The sequence below is a fragment of the Lampetra planeri genome, chromosome 18 (genome assembly GCF_965212315.1).
Source record: "Lampetra planeri chromosome 18, kcLamPlan1.2.h2, whole genome shotgun sequence".
Lineage (NCBI taxonomy): Eukaryota > Metazoa > Chordata > Hyperoartia > Petromyzontiformes > Petromyzontidae > Lampetra > Lampetra planeri.
This window is the reverse complement of record NC_136124.1, coordinates 5,367,080-5,383,294: the sequence shown is the minus strand read 5'-3', so window position 1 is coordinate 5,383,294 and position 16,215 is coordinate 5,367,080. Positions and strand designations below refer to the sequence as shown.

Below are 16,215 nucleotides of genomic sequence, written 5' to 3'. Positions count from 1 at the left end.
TGGCATAAGTGAAAACTCACAGTTGGAAGTACTGTACTAACAGTTATATACAGATCTGAATGAAATAGATGATTAACACTAACTCTCGACGATTATTAGCTGTGCTATTTTGACTGTGTAATTTTTACCGTGCCATTTGTTTAACCGTGCCACATTTTCCAGTGCCGTTTTTCCCCGTGCCATTTTTGCCTGTGCCATATTTCCCGTGCCATTTGTTTGACCGTGCTCTGGCTATGCCGATGGGCTTACAGCGATATCACCAAGCACAGCAGCTTCTCAAAAGTAAAGCACTTGCTTAATAGGTGGGGAACAATGCGTGGATTAATCAATTCATTGATTAATAATGACGATTTACACGAATGATATGTGCATAAAATCGTGTGCAAATGTGTATATTGTTACGTGTTGTATATTACTATGTATTATTTTTATTTGATCAGGTAAGGCCTACTGAGCTAAAACGCTATTTTTCAAAAGCGAGCTGGCTCAACGAAGTGGCTTATCGTGTGGAAATGTATAGAAGGCAAATACTCTAAATGCGTGTTTCTAAATGTGGAGGGGAAAACTAGAGGACCCAGAGAAAAATCCACGCGACCACGGGAGTACACGCAAATTCCAAATATACTGCAGGCGTCAGGGTCGGGATCGAACCCACGACCTCCTGTATACCAGGCGAGGTAGTTAACATCTCGCAACAGTGGTGCCCTATATTTAAGGAGAAGATGGCACAGAGACCCGCAGACTCACACAGAGACCCATATAACTCACACAGAGACCCACAGACTCACACAGAGACCATAAGACTCACAAAGAGACCCCTAGAACTCACGTAGAGACCCACAGGCTCACTCAGAGACCCACATAAAATCAAACAGAGACCCACAGACTCGCACAGAGGTCCTCAGACTCGCACAGAGACTATCAGACTCACACAGAGACCTCTAGAACTCACAAAGATACCCACATGCTCACGCAGAGACCCACATAAATCACACAAAGACCCACAGACCCAGCACAGAGACCCTCTGATTCACATAGAGACCCGCAGATTCTCACGGTGACTCATTGACTTACACAGATACCCACAGAAATCACACAGATACCCACAGACCGATACAGAGACCCACATAAATCACACTAAGATCTGCTGACTCGCACAGAGACCCATAGATTAGTAGGGCTGTAGGGATGCCACCGGTGCAAGGCAGGCGGAGCAGAGGGGGAGACCGAGCGTGAGAGATGGGAGGATGCGGTGGGACGAGATGTGAGGACAGTGGATTGGGACGAGAGACGAGGCACAGAGTAATAAGCTCGTGGAGATTTAAATCCGAGCAATAATGGGACCTCTGACTTAGGGACTCACAGACAATCACACAAAGACCCACAGACTCGCACAGAGGTCCTCAGACTCGCACAGAGACCATCAGACTCACACAGAGACCTCTAGAACTCACAAAGATACCCACATGCTCACGCAGAGACCCACAGAAAAAAACCTAAGAATATGAATATCACAATAAGTAAGTCTACGGTGTCTAGATGTAAGTCTTTGCTTCTCGTTAAGTTCCCCCTCCTTATTTTGACTTTACTGGTCCCTGCCGTGCACAGCGCGTAGCATTCGCAAGACAAAGCCAGCGCCATTACCGGAACGCGGCAATTTCCATTGCGGCGTTTGGGGGGTGTGCCAATGTTGCTCCGCGGAGGGAGAGTTTCGGAGGCCGTTTTTGTCGAATGCCACAACTGCCGCTGTGAGTGGAGATTGTTCACCTTAAGGCGCACGATGGGGAGAAACGAATTGAATCAACGGACTCATCGCCCGGAGTAGAAATGTAATTCTCACGGGGAAAGTCCGGCCATTTCCACCGCAAATGTGCGGGTTGCGCAATCGCCGCGGCGCCTAATCAGAAGCAAATGCATTAACAATGCCCGGAGCGGGAAGCGGGCATGGTTTTAGCGCGGCGTTAAACTATATGTACTTGTTTCCTTTCAAAACGGGGCCGAACCATTAAATGCGCATGATAAATATTAAGCTCTGGTCATTATAATTGGACTATTTACATGCGCGGAAAAACAGCCCAGTAAATCAAGCGCCTTTAAAAAATGTAATAGCGGCATAAAAGAGCGTTGGTCAGTGCTTTATCGTGACGGATCTTTCTTTTTTAAGGAAACATGAGTGGATGGTTTTCTGTGTTAACCCATTTCCGTCGCAATTAGGTTTCGCAAACGTGCTTATATTTTCACGAGACGAGAACATGTTTTCCAAAAAAATGTTTTGTGATTATTAGTATTAAAGATAATATCGTCTTATCCTGAAGCCTTTTCTTCACGTGCTAATCACACGTAAAAAAAAATTGTGGCGATAAAAATATCAAAATCTTACACAATGAGGAATGCACAAACGATTTTAATATCCTTGCCCTTAAACATTATTCGCCGCCGCTCACACTCATCGTCCACACATGCATCACGTTTTCATTTCATAATGTAAAATCCTAAATAATTTTAAACGTACGAGTGCGTAACCTTGTCCATAAATTATTCAGCCACATTATATACTTTTCACATTTCTCATTATTAAGTCCAAGGTCCCTCACTGGGTGAGCAGCAGAGCTCCCAGTTCCCTAATCATTAATTTCCAATTTAATGCACGTGAGTGGCACTTAACCTCTGTGCTACTGAATATTTTCCACATCATGCCGAACCGAATTGATCGATCGATGCCAATGTTTTGGAGGAAACACTGTTTTTTCGAGCGCGGCTATTTTACTAAAGTCTCTTTTTTATATCTAAGGCTCGAACTCACCAAGCACAACGCTCGCACGAGAAAAAGCCGCAAAGTATTTACATTTCATCTTAAAAAAGCAGGCGCAAGTGCCTGTGACGTAAGGGTTAAGCATACGAAAAAGTCCTAATCGAAATGTACAAAAAATTACATCTCTATTTAAAAAAAAAAACTACATTTGTATGATATTGAAGATGATTTTAACGTTAATGAATTGATTTAATTCATCTAATTATTGCAGCAATTCAATTATTCGGCTATCATCAAAACGGAGCAGATGAAAATCTGAAGATGTTTCGTTCTCCGTGCCAACTTGCCCTAAGCATTGATATCACGTGCCAAGAGAGTTCAGCTTAGAAAAAACAAACGTATCCGTCTTCGAGTAGTTTAATATTTTGGAACATCTTCTACCAACTTCAGTCATCCGTGATGCTAGAGAAAATTTTAATTCACTGACCCAACACGATTACTGATGGCTGCAACAACTCACCCAATCGAACCATGCAGAGCAATTACATTTATTGTTAAAAATGTAAAGGCTACACTGAATGGCAAGTGTCAGTATTCATTGATTTCTTTTTCCAAGCATTCCTTTTAATAGTCTTGGCACGAAAGCGACATGTTTAGATTTGAAAGCTCGTGGAGATAAAAATAAATTGCGGACCGTTCAGTAAACCGTTTATGGAATGGAATACGCGAGGCGACCAACACGTGCCAACCAGCACCACCACCGAGTTAGATAGTCGGACACAATTATCCGCAATGGAATCAAATCCACCCCGATCATTGTCCCAGTTCTACAAGAGTAGCCGGGGTCATTGTGAGAATCGCGCCAAGGGTTAAGAGCATGCAATGGAGCAGGGGGAGAGGTGACACGCTATATTTTATATCTCAGCGTGGTCCTCGGCACGGCAAATGAACGTGCCATTAGAGATGCTGTACGCGTCACAATGCGGCGATGCATAACACCGGCGATGGAGTGGCAGCCGAGGAGCACGACCGATAGTTTGACCGCCGTGGTGACGGACCATTGAGATCAGCTCATGTGCGGGAGGTGAGAGTAGGCCTTCATCCAGCAGCAGATAGACCGTGGCTGCTGCTGCTGCTGCTGCCGCTTCTCATGAATGATGACGACGACGATGATCGTGGCGGAGGCGGCTGCGCTAACAAGTTGCAACGGCAGCACAAACAATCGGCAGGGCACCAACGGAGTGCGGACGGCGGTGAAAACTCACGCCGGGATTTCACTCAGCGATTGGCCAATGCCCGTGAAGGGGCCGAGCGACGCACAAAACGCGCTTCAGCCGACAAGCTCCGTGCGCTCACAGGCGCACACGCGTGCGCTGTGCAGGGTTGCGCTGGCAGCTGCTGCTATTCCACCGCGCGTGAATGCGCGCACGTGCGTGCGAGCGAGCGAGCGAGCGGACGGTCCGGCTCGTGGCGACGTTACCGAGATGTGTCGGGGTGAAATTGATTGGACCGGTGGATCTCCCGAAATAGATTGTCTTCAGGGGGGGGGTGGGGAATGAAAGAGAACAAAAAAAAGCAATGCAAGGGGGAAAAAAGAAACCCCTCCATCAAATAGATCAAATACGCAGCAGGGCCTGCCGCCGTCTTTTGCCGTTGCTGTGTTCTTGTTGCCGTCCCTTCACTTCAAACGGGCGGGGTTCGGAGGGTGCGCGAAAGAGACAATCGGCTCAGCTCGAGCTTTTGCTCAACGAGAGAAGGGGGGGGGGTTGGGGGGGAGGGGCAGTGCAGCCAGACGGCAGCGGGCACTTTCGCCGCCCCGTCAGGAATGATGGCACGCGAAAGAGCACGGCGGATTTCACCCGGCGGCACAGAGTGTGGAGGTGGGTGGGGGTGGGTGGGGGTGGGACTCTGTGCGCGAGTGTCGGTGAGAGCCGTCGTTGGCACGCACGGGTGGACGGACCGACGGACGAAAGCCCCGTGCCTCGCGTCGCAGAGCGAGCGCGCCGTCGTGTACCTTTGGTGCTCTCGTCCTCGATGGGCTGCTTGAAGGGGGTGATGTCCCGGAAGGTGCTGAGAAAGAGCACCACCTCGTCCGCCTCATTGCGGATCGGCGCAACCTGCACGTAGAGCCAGATGGGGCTCCCTGCACAAGCGCGGCATGGAGTGTGTCAAATGTCTTCCTCCCACAATGCAACAAGTACTGCACATTTCGATTTAAAGCTTTCGTGACTGCAGGGATTCATCTTCTTGGTTCTTTCGGTAAAGTCACGTAGAATGGAAATAATAAAATAATAAAAATAAAACATAATAAAATAATATAATAATATAATATAATACTTTTATTATATTATATTATTATGTTTTATTTTTTTTATTTTATTATTTCCATTCTACGTGACTTTACCGAAAGAACCAAGACGAAGTACTGCACACGCAGAGGCAATGTCCTGGTGAGCGCCGACCAGTGACAGGGATTGCCTGATGTCTCCGCACTTTCGTGTCGCAACTCCATCATCACCGTCAGCAATTACGAGCAATCCACTGCTAGATGAAGGCCTTCCCAAGCGGTCGACATCTCTCACTCTCCAGCAACGATCCACCGAGTCTCGTGCACACGAGGTGACGGCCACCACTTGCAGCCATTCTCGATTATTACAATAGCTATGATTAATTATGATTACATTCTACTTTCACTTAACTGGCAGGCAGCTGAGGATTTGAATACGTTCCATTAATGTGAGTCACAGAGTAATGCTTGAAGTATTCAATTGACTTAAAATGTAGAAGGCATACCTGAACTGGGCACTTAGAAATTATAACAGGCTCATTTGGCTTATCAAAGCATTTAATGAAGCCTATGATTAGCTCTGTAACCTGCAGTTGGGACGGAAAAAAGTGCTTGAATAATGCATTAAAAAGATCATGATAATTTTCCAAGAGCTACCCCAGGCAGATTATCATCTACATTTAAATAATGAAATTCATGTTTTTTTATATATATACATCTTGCTTTTGTTACCCCCTTACAATTTAATGGATTAAATCAAACTTTACTGGACAAAATATCTGGTTGAAATGTGCATGTCAAGATGGAGTCAAATAATAACTTAAAAAACAATGGATATATATTTTGTATCAAACCGTGTATGATTGAGGAGCCGTAGCGCAGTGGTTAACTCAGCAACCAAAGTTTGATTCCTGGCCATGGCTAACAGCAGTAGTGCACTGACTAACCTGCTCAGACCGGCATGGTTCAGTATCGTGAATTGAGCAACACGGCATGGGGAGGCCTTCATTGAGCAGTCGATCGACAAAGGACTGATTTAAGAAATAAAGTTTACATTATTCACATTGCAGAGTGTGTAACCAGGTTGTATACTGGACTTGGACAAGTGTTGTTTGTGAGCATTTACTAATCACAAAATGGTATTCATACCAATAATAAAACAATCACAATGTCCTCGGTTTATCAGGAAAAGTCTAAATAATTCTCAATACTTTTTTTCAGGAGGGTCCTGCTGTAAGATGTTTGGCCAATTCTATGAATGTTGGTGATTGGTTTCTGGAAGGATCCTGGAGAAATCAAAGAAAATCCACACTCAGGAGGGACAACCGCTAAAATCCGAACACAGATTCTAGTCATGATAAAGGTTTTTGTTAAGTTAAATCGCGTAAATATGAATGTGTCCTTAAACCTGCCACCACCCACTCAATTTGTAAACTTTGTCATGTAAACATATCATCCCAATTAGTTCTACTTCAGCACAAAACGTGCCAATTAGTGACTACCAAGTAGTCAACAACACACCGGTGTGCTAAAGTAGTCACTAATTGGCACTTTTTATTTACGTGACAAACCTTACTAATTGGCTGTGTCTGGTGGTAGCGGGTTGAACGACACATTAATTTTTTTCGCGATATAACCCACAAAAACCTTTATTATAGATAATTCATAATAAACGTTTTTGGGTTACGACGTTTCGCTGGTAATTACATCCAGCATCATCTGGCGAATTGCGTCGTACTCAAAAATTGTAAATGTTGTGCTTTCACTCTTCAACACACCGGTGGGCTAAAGTAGTGAACTATTTGTCTTTTGTCAACGTGACACTTTTTTACTGATTGGCCGTGTCGGGTGGTGGAGGGTTACGACACATTTATAAACAACGCGATCTAGCCCAAAAACTTTATTATGAATAATATTGGTCGCGAAAGCCTACGTGTTAAACTGATTATAGAAAATATTGGTCTTGAAAGCCAACTACGTGTTAAACTGATGCTATTTAATCCGTTTACTGTACTGTTATTTTCTGGCCAACATGCAGCCGACTTGCTTCAGGAGTTTAATAAATGCAATTTCTACGTAGACCTTCATCACCAATCTTCGGAATCATAATTAGTTTAATTTTGATTAGATTGTCGAAGAGGCATAACGCCCCTTTTTTACTGTGACCCTCCACTTCCCGACAGAGCCAATAAAATCGAGTTGCCTCGTGGACAAATACGCCAAATGATTAGATTGTTTTTCAGCGAACGGGAAAGTTGAAAAGCAAACAAAATGTTGACGACTTCGCACGACGTTTTCCGCCGCAGATCACCCCATCCAGCATCGTCAGCATCGTCAACCACGTGTTTCACCCACTTATGATTTACTTTCAATCACACATGCTACTCATGAGGACATTGTTGTGTTGAAGCAGATTTTCCCGAGGGGGGGGGAGGGAGGGGGGGAGGGGGGGCCTCTGTACGACTTTTCACCCGAAGCCTATTTTTATTTCAACCAAGGGAACGGCCGCGGCTGCCTCTCTCATCTCCGCCGCGGCATTATCCAAAGCCGTGCTCCGACACGAGCTGAAGGAGCAAGGGAGACAACCGCGTGGGCTTCCCGCCGTCGTGCTGCGCGGTCGTTGGAGCCGCGTGTCATTCGGCGTTCGGCGCGATGTCCGTATGTTTTGTTTTGCTTCTTTCTTTTCTTCCTCCGCGTGCCACGGGGATCTTCTTCGGCTGCCATGGAGCTTCATCGGGCCTCCGCGGGCGCATCGAGCGAAACGCCGGAGATGTGCGCGAGACGCCGATCTGGCTCGGGTCTTGCGTAGACCGGTGGCAGGGTGACGGGCAGAGGTCGCAACCGGGTACCCGATACCCGTACCCTACCCGATACCCGGCTACCCGGCCGGGTACGGGTACGGATAGCCGTTTGCGACCCTGGTACGGGTACGGGTAGGCCGTGGGTCACTTGTGAGTAACTGTTTGTCACTCATTTCGGGTAGGGTACGGGTACGGGTAGGGAATCGGTACCCGTACCCGGCCGGGTACGGGTACCCATTTGCGACCCTGGTGCGGCCGGGTACGGGTAGGGAATCAAAACGCGTTTGCGACCTCTGGTGAAGGGTGTCACGCTGTCTTCCACCGGAGATGGCTCTTTTCATCGTGTGTGTGTGTGCGTGTGTATATGTGCTGTGGTGACTTTACGGGGAGCAGTAGTGTGGTGGTTAACGCACCGCGCTACGAACCCGGCGACCCGGGTTTCTATGCCCGCCCACGGCCAACACCGATGACCTTTATCTGAACCGGTCCTGGGCCTCCCCTAGGGGGGGGGGGGGGGGTGATAAGCGTCGCCACTGGGGAGACAAAGGTGGCTATGCGCGGTGCCGGCCACCCACCCCCTCGTGTGCCGTGTCGGCCTTCATAGGTGCTCGCTAGACAGCATTTGCCCCAAAAGTCTCTTAAGGCTACACGGGGGATCTTTGTTTGTGTCTTTGCCCTTGTGTTGACATCTCGCGGGTTTGGATCGGGCTGTCTGTTATCCACCTCATCGCTGAATGAATTCAGAACCTATTCACGACCAAACGGAATGACAGGATTCTGACGTGAAACGTGCCAGACACCTATTGGCCTTTACAATGCACACACTGACATTGCCCTTTTTCATATAGAGAGAGTTCGAGGATTTTTTTTTATCAGACGTGTCGACACACAACATGTCTTGGGTCGCAGCCATCCCAACAGCATCATTGCATCCCCCCCTCTACCCCCCCCCCCCCCCGCTTGTTGACCGAACACGCGACCGCCCACATCTCACCACCTCCATAATCAACGTTTTTGGGTTTAGATCGCGTTATATATATAAATGTGTCGTAACCCTCCACCACCCGACACGGCCAATCAGTAAAAATGTGTCACGTTGACAAAAGACAAATAGTTCACTGCTTTAGCCCACCGGTGTGTTGAAGCCACACCGGTGGGCTAAAGCAGTGAACTATTTGTCTACGGTGCGAAAGAAGTTCAACATACATACATTCTGTGTGCAGGCGCTGGGTGGATCGTTACATCACAGAACCGTGAGATATGGCTTGGGGAGACTTTCATACAGTAGCGGATTGATCATGGCTAATAATGGTGATGATGGGATTTGTCCTGAGGGGATAATGTTGCCGTGGCAAGATGGTGCCGGATGGAATTCACCCGACTTGATTGGATTTCCTTACAAATCAAGCTGGCCACGTTTGCCACTGAATATCAAAACCCGGACATATGCCTCAGTCAGCACAATGTGTCTATTATCAGACCTGTGCAGCGCACTACTCTCATGAAGTTTCACACAACACCAGAACCAGAGCTCAGCACAAATCGATTTCTGCCACCCAAACACAAATTGCAATTTCCAGACTGTCCGGGTTAAACGCCGACCCTGTTAGAAATGCATGAATGCAGAATAATGTCACACCCCTGTAAGTATGTAAAACGATGCATAATTCGTACATAATAAATAAAACCATGGAACTCGTATTGCCCTAACGGGCTATTTGCTGTAGCACACTTATATTGTCCGTGCTTCAATGTCTTTACTTTTAAGCCCATACCATCCGACGGCTAGCGGGCACATAACCTTTGCTGCTTCATTGGCCCCGAGTGCTGTGCATTTTTATTTTCATCACTATAAGTCACAATACTTCCGCCCCGGCTGGATGAAGGCCTCCCCAAGTCGTCGCCCTACGCACTCGGCCTCGCAATGCAAGAATCCCATCTCACTCCTGCACGAGAGATTCATCTCATCACTCCATCTCTGTAGCGGTCGTCCTCCCGGGCGCGTTTCCCCTCCTTTGGCTGCCGCTCCATCGCAGGTCTCGTTCAATCTCTGACATCCCGCAACAGTGACATGGTGTCCTTCCCAATCCGAATTGAGAATCTTCTTACCACCCATTATGACGTCTCTTAACTTGCAACACATTCCTGCGGAGGGAGCTGATAGGAACGTTGGGTTACTCGGTCAATGGCCTGCAGGGTCAACGGCGGCGTGGTGTATTCCGCAAATATGCCCGACTGTGAGGGCGGGCACAAGCCGGCGTGAGTAGGTTAAACGTTGAGTTTTATAAGGGCACCACGGGGTGACCAGCCCCTACCCACCCAGCCCCACCTCTCCCACCCCCCACCCAGCCCCACCCTCCCCACCCAGCCCTTCCCCATCCTCCCCACCCAGCCCCTCCCCACCCTCCCCTCCCCACCCAGCCCCTCCCCACCCAGCCCCTCCCTGCACGACGGACACAATAATCCCCTGTGGGCTGGTGTAACCAGGAGGTTCCTACCAGTATAAATTCCCTCTATCCCACGTGTTCTGCTTTCTCTCTGTTTCTCGGTGCAATTCCAAGCATTTGCCTTTCCATTATTCTTGCGCACTTTTTCAGCTTTTGTTCCGTTTCCTTTGCGAGTGTCGTTGTTTACAAATCCACGTGTCGGAGCCAGAAAAAAAATATGCACTGAAACGAATGTTTATTCTGTAAGTATATTGGTATGTCACTATCCATTATCAAGTGCATTTTTCCATGGGCACTCCAACCTGCTCTCTTTGGCCTCTTTATTTAATCATTTTGATCTTAGTCCACCTTCAATAATAATAATACGTACCTGGTTACATTTTCCGGCTGTGTCCCTCCAACAAATATCTTTATTTGTATAGCGAGCGTAGTGCACGTGACCTTCGTTGTGCTCACATTCATCTTGAGGCCCACTTTGCCGCCTATTATGAAGTCCTGAAATCGTTTCCTGTAGTTCAGTTGTACATGTTCGTATTATGCCTATGTCATCAGCGAATTATGTTTATGCATCTATTTTTCCAATACAATTTTCACAAACTGTCTTCTCATGCTGCTGCCGCCGCGAATATACTTTTGCTCGACTCTGCTCAACTCTGCTAGTGATGTTTATTCTGTTACATTCTTGCATGCAGCCTCAGTGTCGCTCTCCCATCCTCGTGAGTGGTTAATGACGTTTCTAAATACCTTTGTTTGGATTTGATGAACGACTGCATCAAAAGCTCGGAATAATGCAATTTGTTATTCGTTGAATCTTGATTTGAAGCTTTCGTGACTGCAGGAATCCATACTCTTTGGTTCTTTCGGTAAAGTCACGTAGGTATAAAATAAAATAAAAATCACGACGTTTCGGGCGCAACACAAGCGTCCATCATCAGGTGGGAAAGCATGGTCTGCTGCTGAGGCAGACTGTTTTTAAAGGTTTGAAATGGGTGTAGCTCAAGGGTCATAAAAAAGTGGCCAGGGCTAGTGATGTTAATGTGAGAAATTAGCATGTCACTGTAAGATAGCAGAGCCTGTTATTCGTTCGTCTATTTCATGCATCTGATGGGTTGCGTAAATATATTTATTTTTTACGTGGAACGACAGATTTATAAAGGAGATGTAATGTTTGCTCATCTACTCTACATTCCATAATCCGGCTACCGGGAAGAATTTGGTCAACGGTGGAAACAACTCTCTCCCAAATCCCAGCCTGCTCACGTGATTGTTTTGCGTCTAAATTGTCTACTGATCCCATTGATCTTCGTTAAGAAATTGCATGTGATGCATGACCGGATCTAAAGATAAGAATAATGGCACATGGGGAAAATGTAGATATGTTTGATAGGAAGCTAATGGATGGATCTGTAATCATTTTAAGTGAGTATGCCATGCCTTTTTAATAAGAAAAATATTTAAGCATCATTTTACGCTTGAGATATTTAACATCTGTAAAGACACCACAACGTAGTGAAGTAATATGGCAGATGTTTTTATTCCGACGGCTGGTCCCGCTTCTTTGGTGATGTCCACGGTTATTCCGTCTGATCCAGGAGCTTCCCCTGCGAAGGGTTTGCGTTCACTCCTTCAGGGGGCGGGACCTCTTGAACTTGCTCCTCTGCAACGCATCTTCATCTGAGTGACACTGCGATTAGATTTGCTTTATGTTGCATTATTACTAAGCTGGTAGGCTGTGCCGGAATTCCGTGATTGGATCGGCGTAACGGACTCACGCGCTGTTAATGATTTCCGCCAGTTCGCCTGCCTAATGTGGAGCAAAATGTGCGCCGATCATCTCCCCTCACCTCGGGGCATTTCTGTTGTGAATTGTTAACCTGCGAAATATCCTTTTCTGAAAACCCTCCTATCGATCAAAATCCCCCCCCCCCCGCTGCTAAATATCCTGAAAGGAAAAATAAGTAAAATTACCCCCCCCCCCTTCCTCCAACCCCCTCCCCACCAACCACGGCACGTTGTGCTCTCTCCCTGTCCCTCTGCAGAGACGCGAGCAATTCGATTCGTGCCACGCCGCCGTGTTCGCGATGCACTTTATCTTTTTTTTTTGTAACAAAGCAAAAATTTAGAAAATGTGCTCGATGTTTTGTCGTCGTCCCCCCAGCCCCCCGCCCACCCGCCCCTCTTTGCGTTGGTAGCGAATTTTGGGAGAGAATCCAGTGGCGTTGCTCTTTGCAGTCGAGGCCTGACCGTCCAGCGTGAATAATTACCTCCTTATCATCCTCCCTTGTGAACGCTTTAGAAGCAATTTTTAAACCACCGCATGTCGGGAGAGCTTTGCGCAATTGCAGCAGATACGGCCACGTTTAAGGTTAAAAAAATAAAATTGAGGAATAAAAAAAAACGCAAACAAATTCCGTGTCATTAAAATGGGCTCTGTGGGTCCCATTGTAAATGTATATAGCTGTGTGGAGCTAATACAGTGCAAGGTTACACATTTTTGACCGAAATATATATGTTTGCTGACGATAATGCCGCGAAGTTAATTTCCCTGCATGTTTTGTTGTGTTTCTGTGGGTTGTGTTAACCCCCGCACGCGGTAATACCATGGGTGCTGAGTCAGCGCTGCCGTTTGCAGATTTAGTTCATGTCATAAATAGTAATGGGGGGGGGGGAGCGGGAGTGAAATGGTTAGCGCACTGCTTTATGAACATGAACTGGATCAGAGCTTTGAGTTGGGAGATTCATCATCATCAACATCAAAGTCAAGTTTATTAGTTTAAGAAGGTAAAAAATCACGAGACCAGGATGAGTCTCATTTGCAAGAGGGCCTTGGCAATGATCATCACGAGTGAGCATCATCAGTCACAATGCAGGATGAAGATCTTCCCAAACCTTTGCAATATATCACGGATCTGCGATGTAACAATCCACCCAGCACCTGCACACGAACTTATTTGATCGCTCCATCTCCATTCCTTGGGTGCCACTTGAATCATTTGCTGGTGAATACGTGGGCATATTTTTTTCTCAAAATCCCAACATCCATTCCAGATTTGCGCACAGTGCGGATGCACCATACTTTTCACGCGCCGCACTACGAAGCTCATCACCCGAGTTCAATTCCTAGCCATTCGATGTCTGAACCAGTAAAAATATCATTACACAGCTCCATATGATTGACACGCAGTGGGAGGCATTCATCCAGCAGTGGATTGACAAAGGACTGTAAATGATTGGCGAGGGAAGGCGATGACCTGGAGTGATTAGGCACTGGCTGGTGACGATGATGGTGAATTTCGATTTAAAGCTTTCGTGACTGCAGGGATTCATCTTCTTGGTTCTTTCGGTAAAGTCACGTAGAAGGGAAGTAATAAAATAATAAAAATTAAACATAATAAAATAATTCTCACGACGTTTCGGCCACAACGCAAGCAGCCGTCCTCAGGTGAAAACCAGGTCAGACGCTGTCGCTTCGACAGACCTGGTTTTCACCTGAGGACGGCTGCTTGCGTTGTGGCCCAAACGTCGTGAGAATTATTTTATTATGTTTTATTTTTATTATTTTATTCCTTCCCTTCTACGTGACTTTACCGAAAGAACCAAGAAGATGATGGTGATTGTTTAAAAAAAAAAACCGAGATTCTTACGTAGAGTTGTTTTCACCCCTACCGGCATTGAAACCTCATGGACATCCGCGTCCATGCTGCGTCATGCCGCGTGTGGCTGCTGTCTGCGAGCATTTGCGTGAGCCGAGGGCGCACTTACTGTTTTTCTTGTAGAGCAGAATCTCGAACGAGTTGCTCTCGTAGTTGTCAAAGGACTGCCGCACTTTCTCAACGGTGTCCTTGTCGGTGAGATCTCCGTACATGAAGCTGTAGCGGGGAGAGAGAAGAAAGGTAACGGAATCCTTTATAATGCTCAAACGTTGTCAACGAGGAAGGATCATTGTGTGCGCGCGCGTGCGCGATTCGCGAAAGTAAAAAAAATGCTTTGAACGGCACGGCACATCCGTAAGTTTAAAAAGTGTTTATTGTTTAACCAGTCACGGATCAGAGTAAATTTCCCATAAAGGTCCAAACGTTCACAAATCTAAAACAATTTATTTTACTAAGTAAGGCCCCACTGAGCTATATAGTTCTTTTCAGAAGCGACCTGGCAATCACAAATGATAGCTCAATGAAGTGGCTTATCGCGTGGAAATGTATAGCTGCCAAATACTCTAAATGCACGTTTCTAAATGTGGAGGGGAAAACCGGAGCACCCGGAGAAAAATCCACGCAACAACGGGGAGAGAGAGCGAGAGAGAGAACGATTAGAGAGAACGATTAGAAAGAACATGCAAACTCCAAATATACAGCAGGCGTTGGGGTCGGGATCGAACCAGGCGAGGTAGGTAACATCTCGCCACCGTGGCGCACAGAGTCGGTAGCCTAGCTAGCAGGTGTGCAGGCGGTGCAACTGCACCGGGGCCTTTGCACCGCAGCGGCCCAGGAGTTGGGTTGTGGATAAAGGGGAGGGGGGGCAGAATGGAGGCATGGGCCCCCCATTTGATTCCTTGCTCCAGGGCCAATTCCAACTACGCTGTGTCGCTGATTTTATATCAGCGGTGTTTGTTAAGTTGTGTTTGTGTCGGCGCTGGGTGTTCACAGATGTCACCGTGTGATGAATGGATTTAGTGATGCGGTGCTTTTATTCTTAAGCTCACAAAACGTGCATCGAATCGTGAATCGACGTTTTTAGATGTATGTTTTCAGGGTTCACATGACTCCTCCAGCTCCTAGAAGCTGCTACATTCGCCACCGTGTTTAACATTTTATTAAAACAAAAATTACAAGTTGCGACCTTGAAATGTAACAATCAATCGGATCGCTAGGAGGCGGACCGTGACACCCACGTTAGGAAATAATGTATGTAAGATATAGTCATTGTTTAAAATGTTCATTCGTTTAGTTATTAAATGCAACTGCGTCACATTGACAGTGTGCTCACTATGGGACCCTTTTTGCCAGCAGTAAGATGATGAAAAAAAACAAGAACAGGCTTTAACCCTTTATTGCAATAATACAGAAAGTGTTAAGATGTTCGAACACCAAAATGTACTCCTATGACAAGGCATCAGGTCTGCATTAACCACCCGTGTGTGTGGTAAAACACGCGAATAGATATGCTTTCATCTTCTTGGTTCTTTCGGTAAAGTCACGTAGAATGGAAATAATAAAATAATAAAAATAAAACATAATCAAATAATTCTCACGACGTTTCGGCCACAACGCAAGCAGCCGTCCTCAGGTGAAGAACAGGTCTGTCGAGAAGACAGAGTCTGAATGAAACACCCCGTCTGGGTGTTTCACCCCACCCCAGACTGGGGTGTTTCATTCAGACTCTGTCTTCTCGACAGACCTGTTCTTGTTGTGGCCGAAACGTCGTGAGAATTAATTTAATATGTTTTATTTTTATTATTTTATTATTTCCATTCTACGTGACTTTACCGAAAGAACCAAGAAGATGAATCCCTGCAGTCACGAAAGCTTTAAATCTAGATATGCTTTGATAATAACGTATGCATTGTCCTTTAAACTGGCAGTGGCCTACACCACGGACAGCTTGCTTGTCTCACCGGCGCTAGAGACCAAACAACGCCAAAAGGCGAATAGCAATTCCCCTGCGTTATTATTATTATTTTTTTCATTTTGAAGGGTAAAGCCTCTTTCTCCTTTTTGTAAGTTGCGCTGACTACCTCCCAAGCTCTGTGTCCCGTATCTTTATTGGGAAAGTGCTTCATCCCAAGAATCACTCTCTCTTTTTTATATATATATAAAGTGTGGTGAATGTAGCCGCTACTTGTGGCTGCAGGTGTCATAGGAAGCGATCACTTTCAACATATATATACGAATTAAAAAAAAACATTGATTCGTATATCGTGAGCTTAAG

General features: G+C 46.3%; 1 protein-coding gene across 1 annotated transcript in view; it reads right to left on the bottom strand.

Annotated features, from left to right (window-relative positions):
* Positions 1 to 16,215, bottom strand: part of KCNH1 (potassium voltage-gated channel subfamily H member 1) — a 140,459-nt gene that overhangs the window by 86,394 nt on the left and 37,850 nt on the right. Inside the window, exons 3-4 of the mRNA XM_078602668.1 lie at positions 14,050 to 14,156; positions 4,767 to 4,895 (exon numbers count right to left, since the gene is read on the bottom strand). Coding sequence (XP_078458794.1) covers positions 4,767 to 4,895; positions 14,050 to 14,156 — 236 coding nt within the window. The remainder of the gene's footprint in view (positions 1 to 4,766; positions 4,896 to 14,049; positions 14,157 to 16,215) is intronic.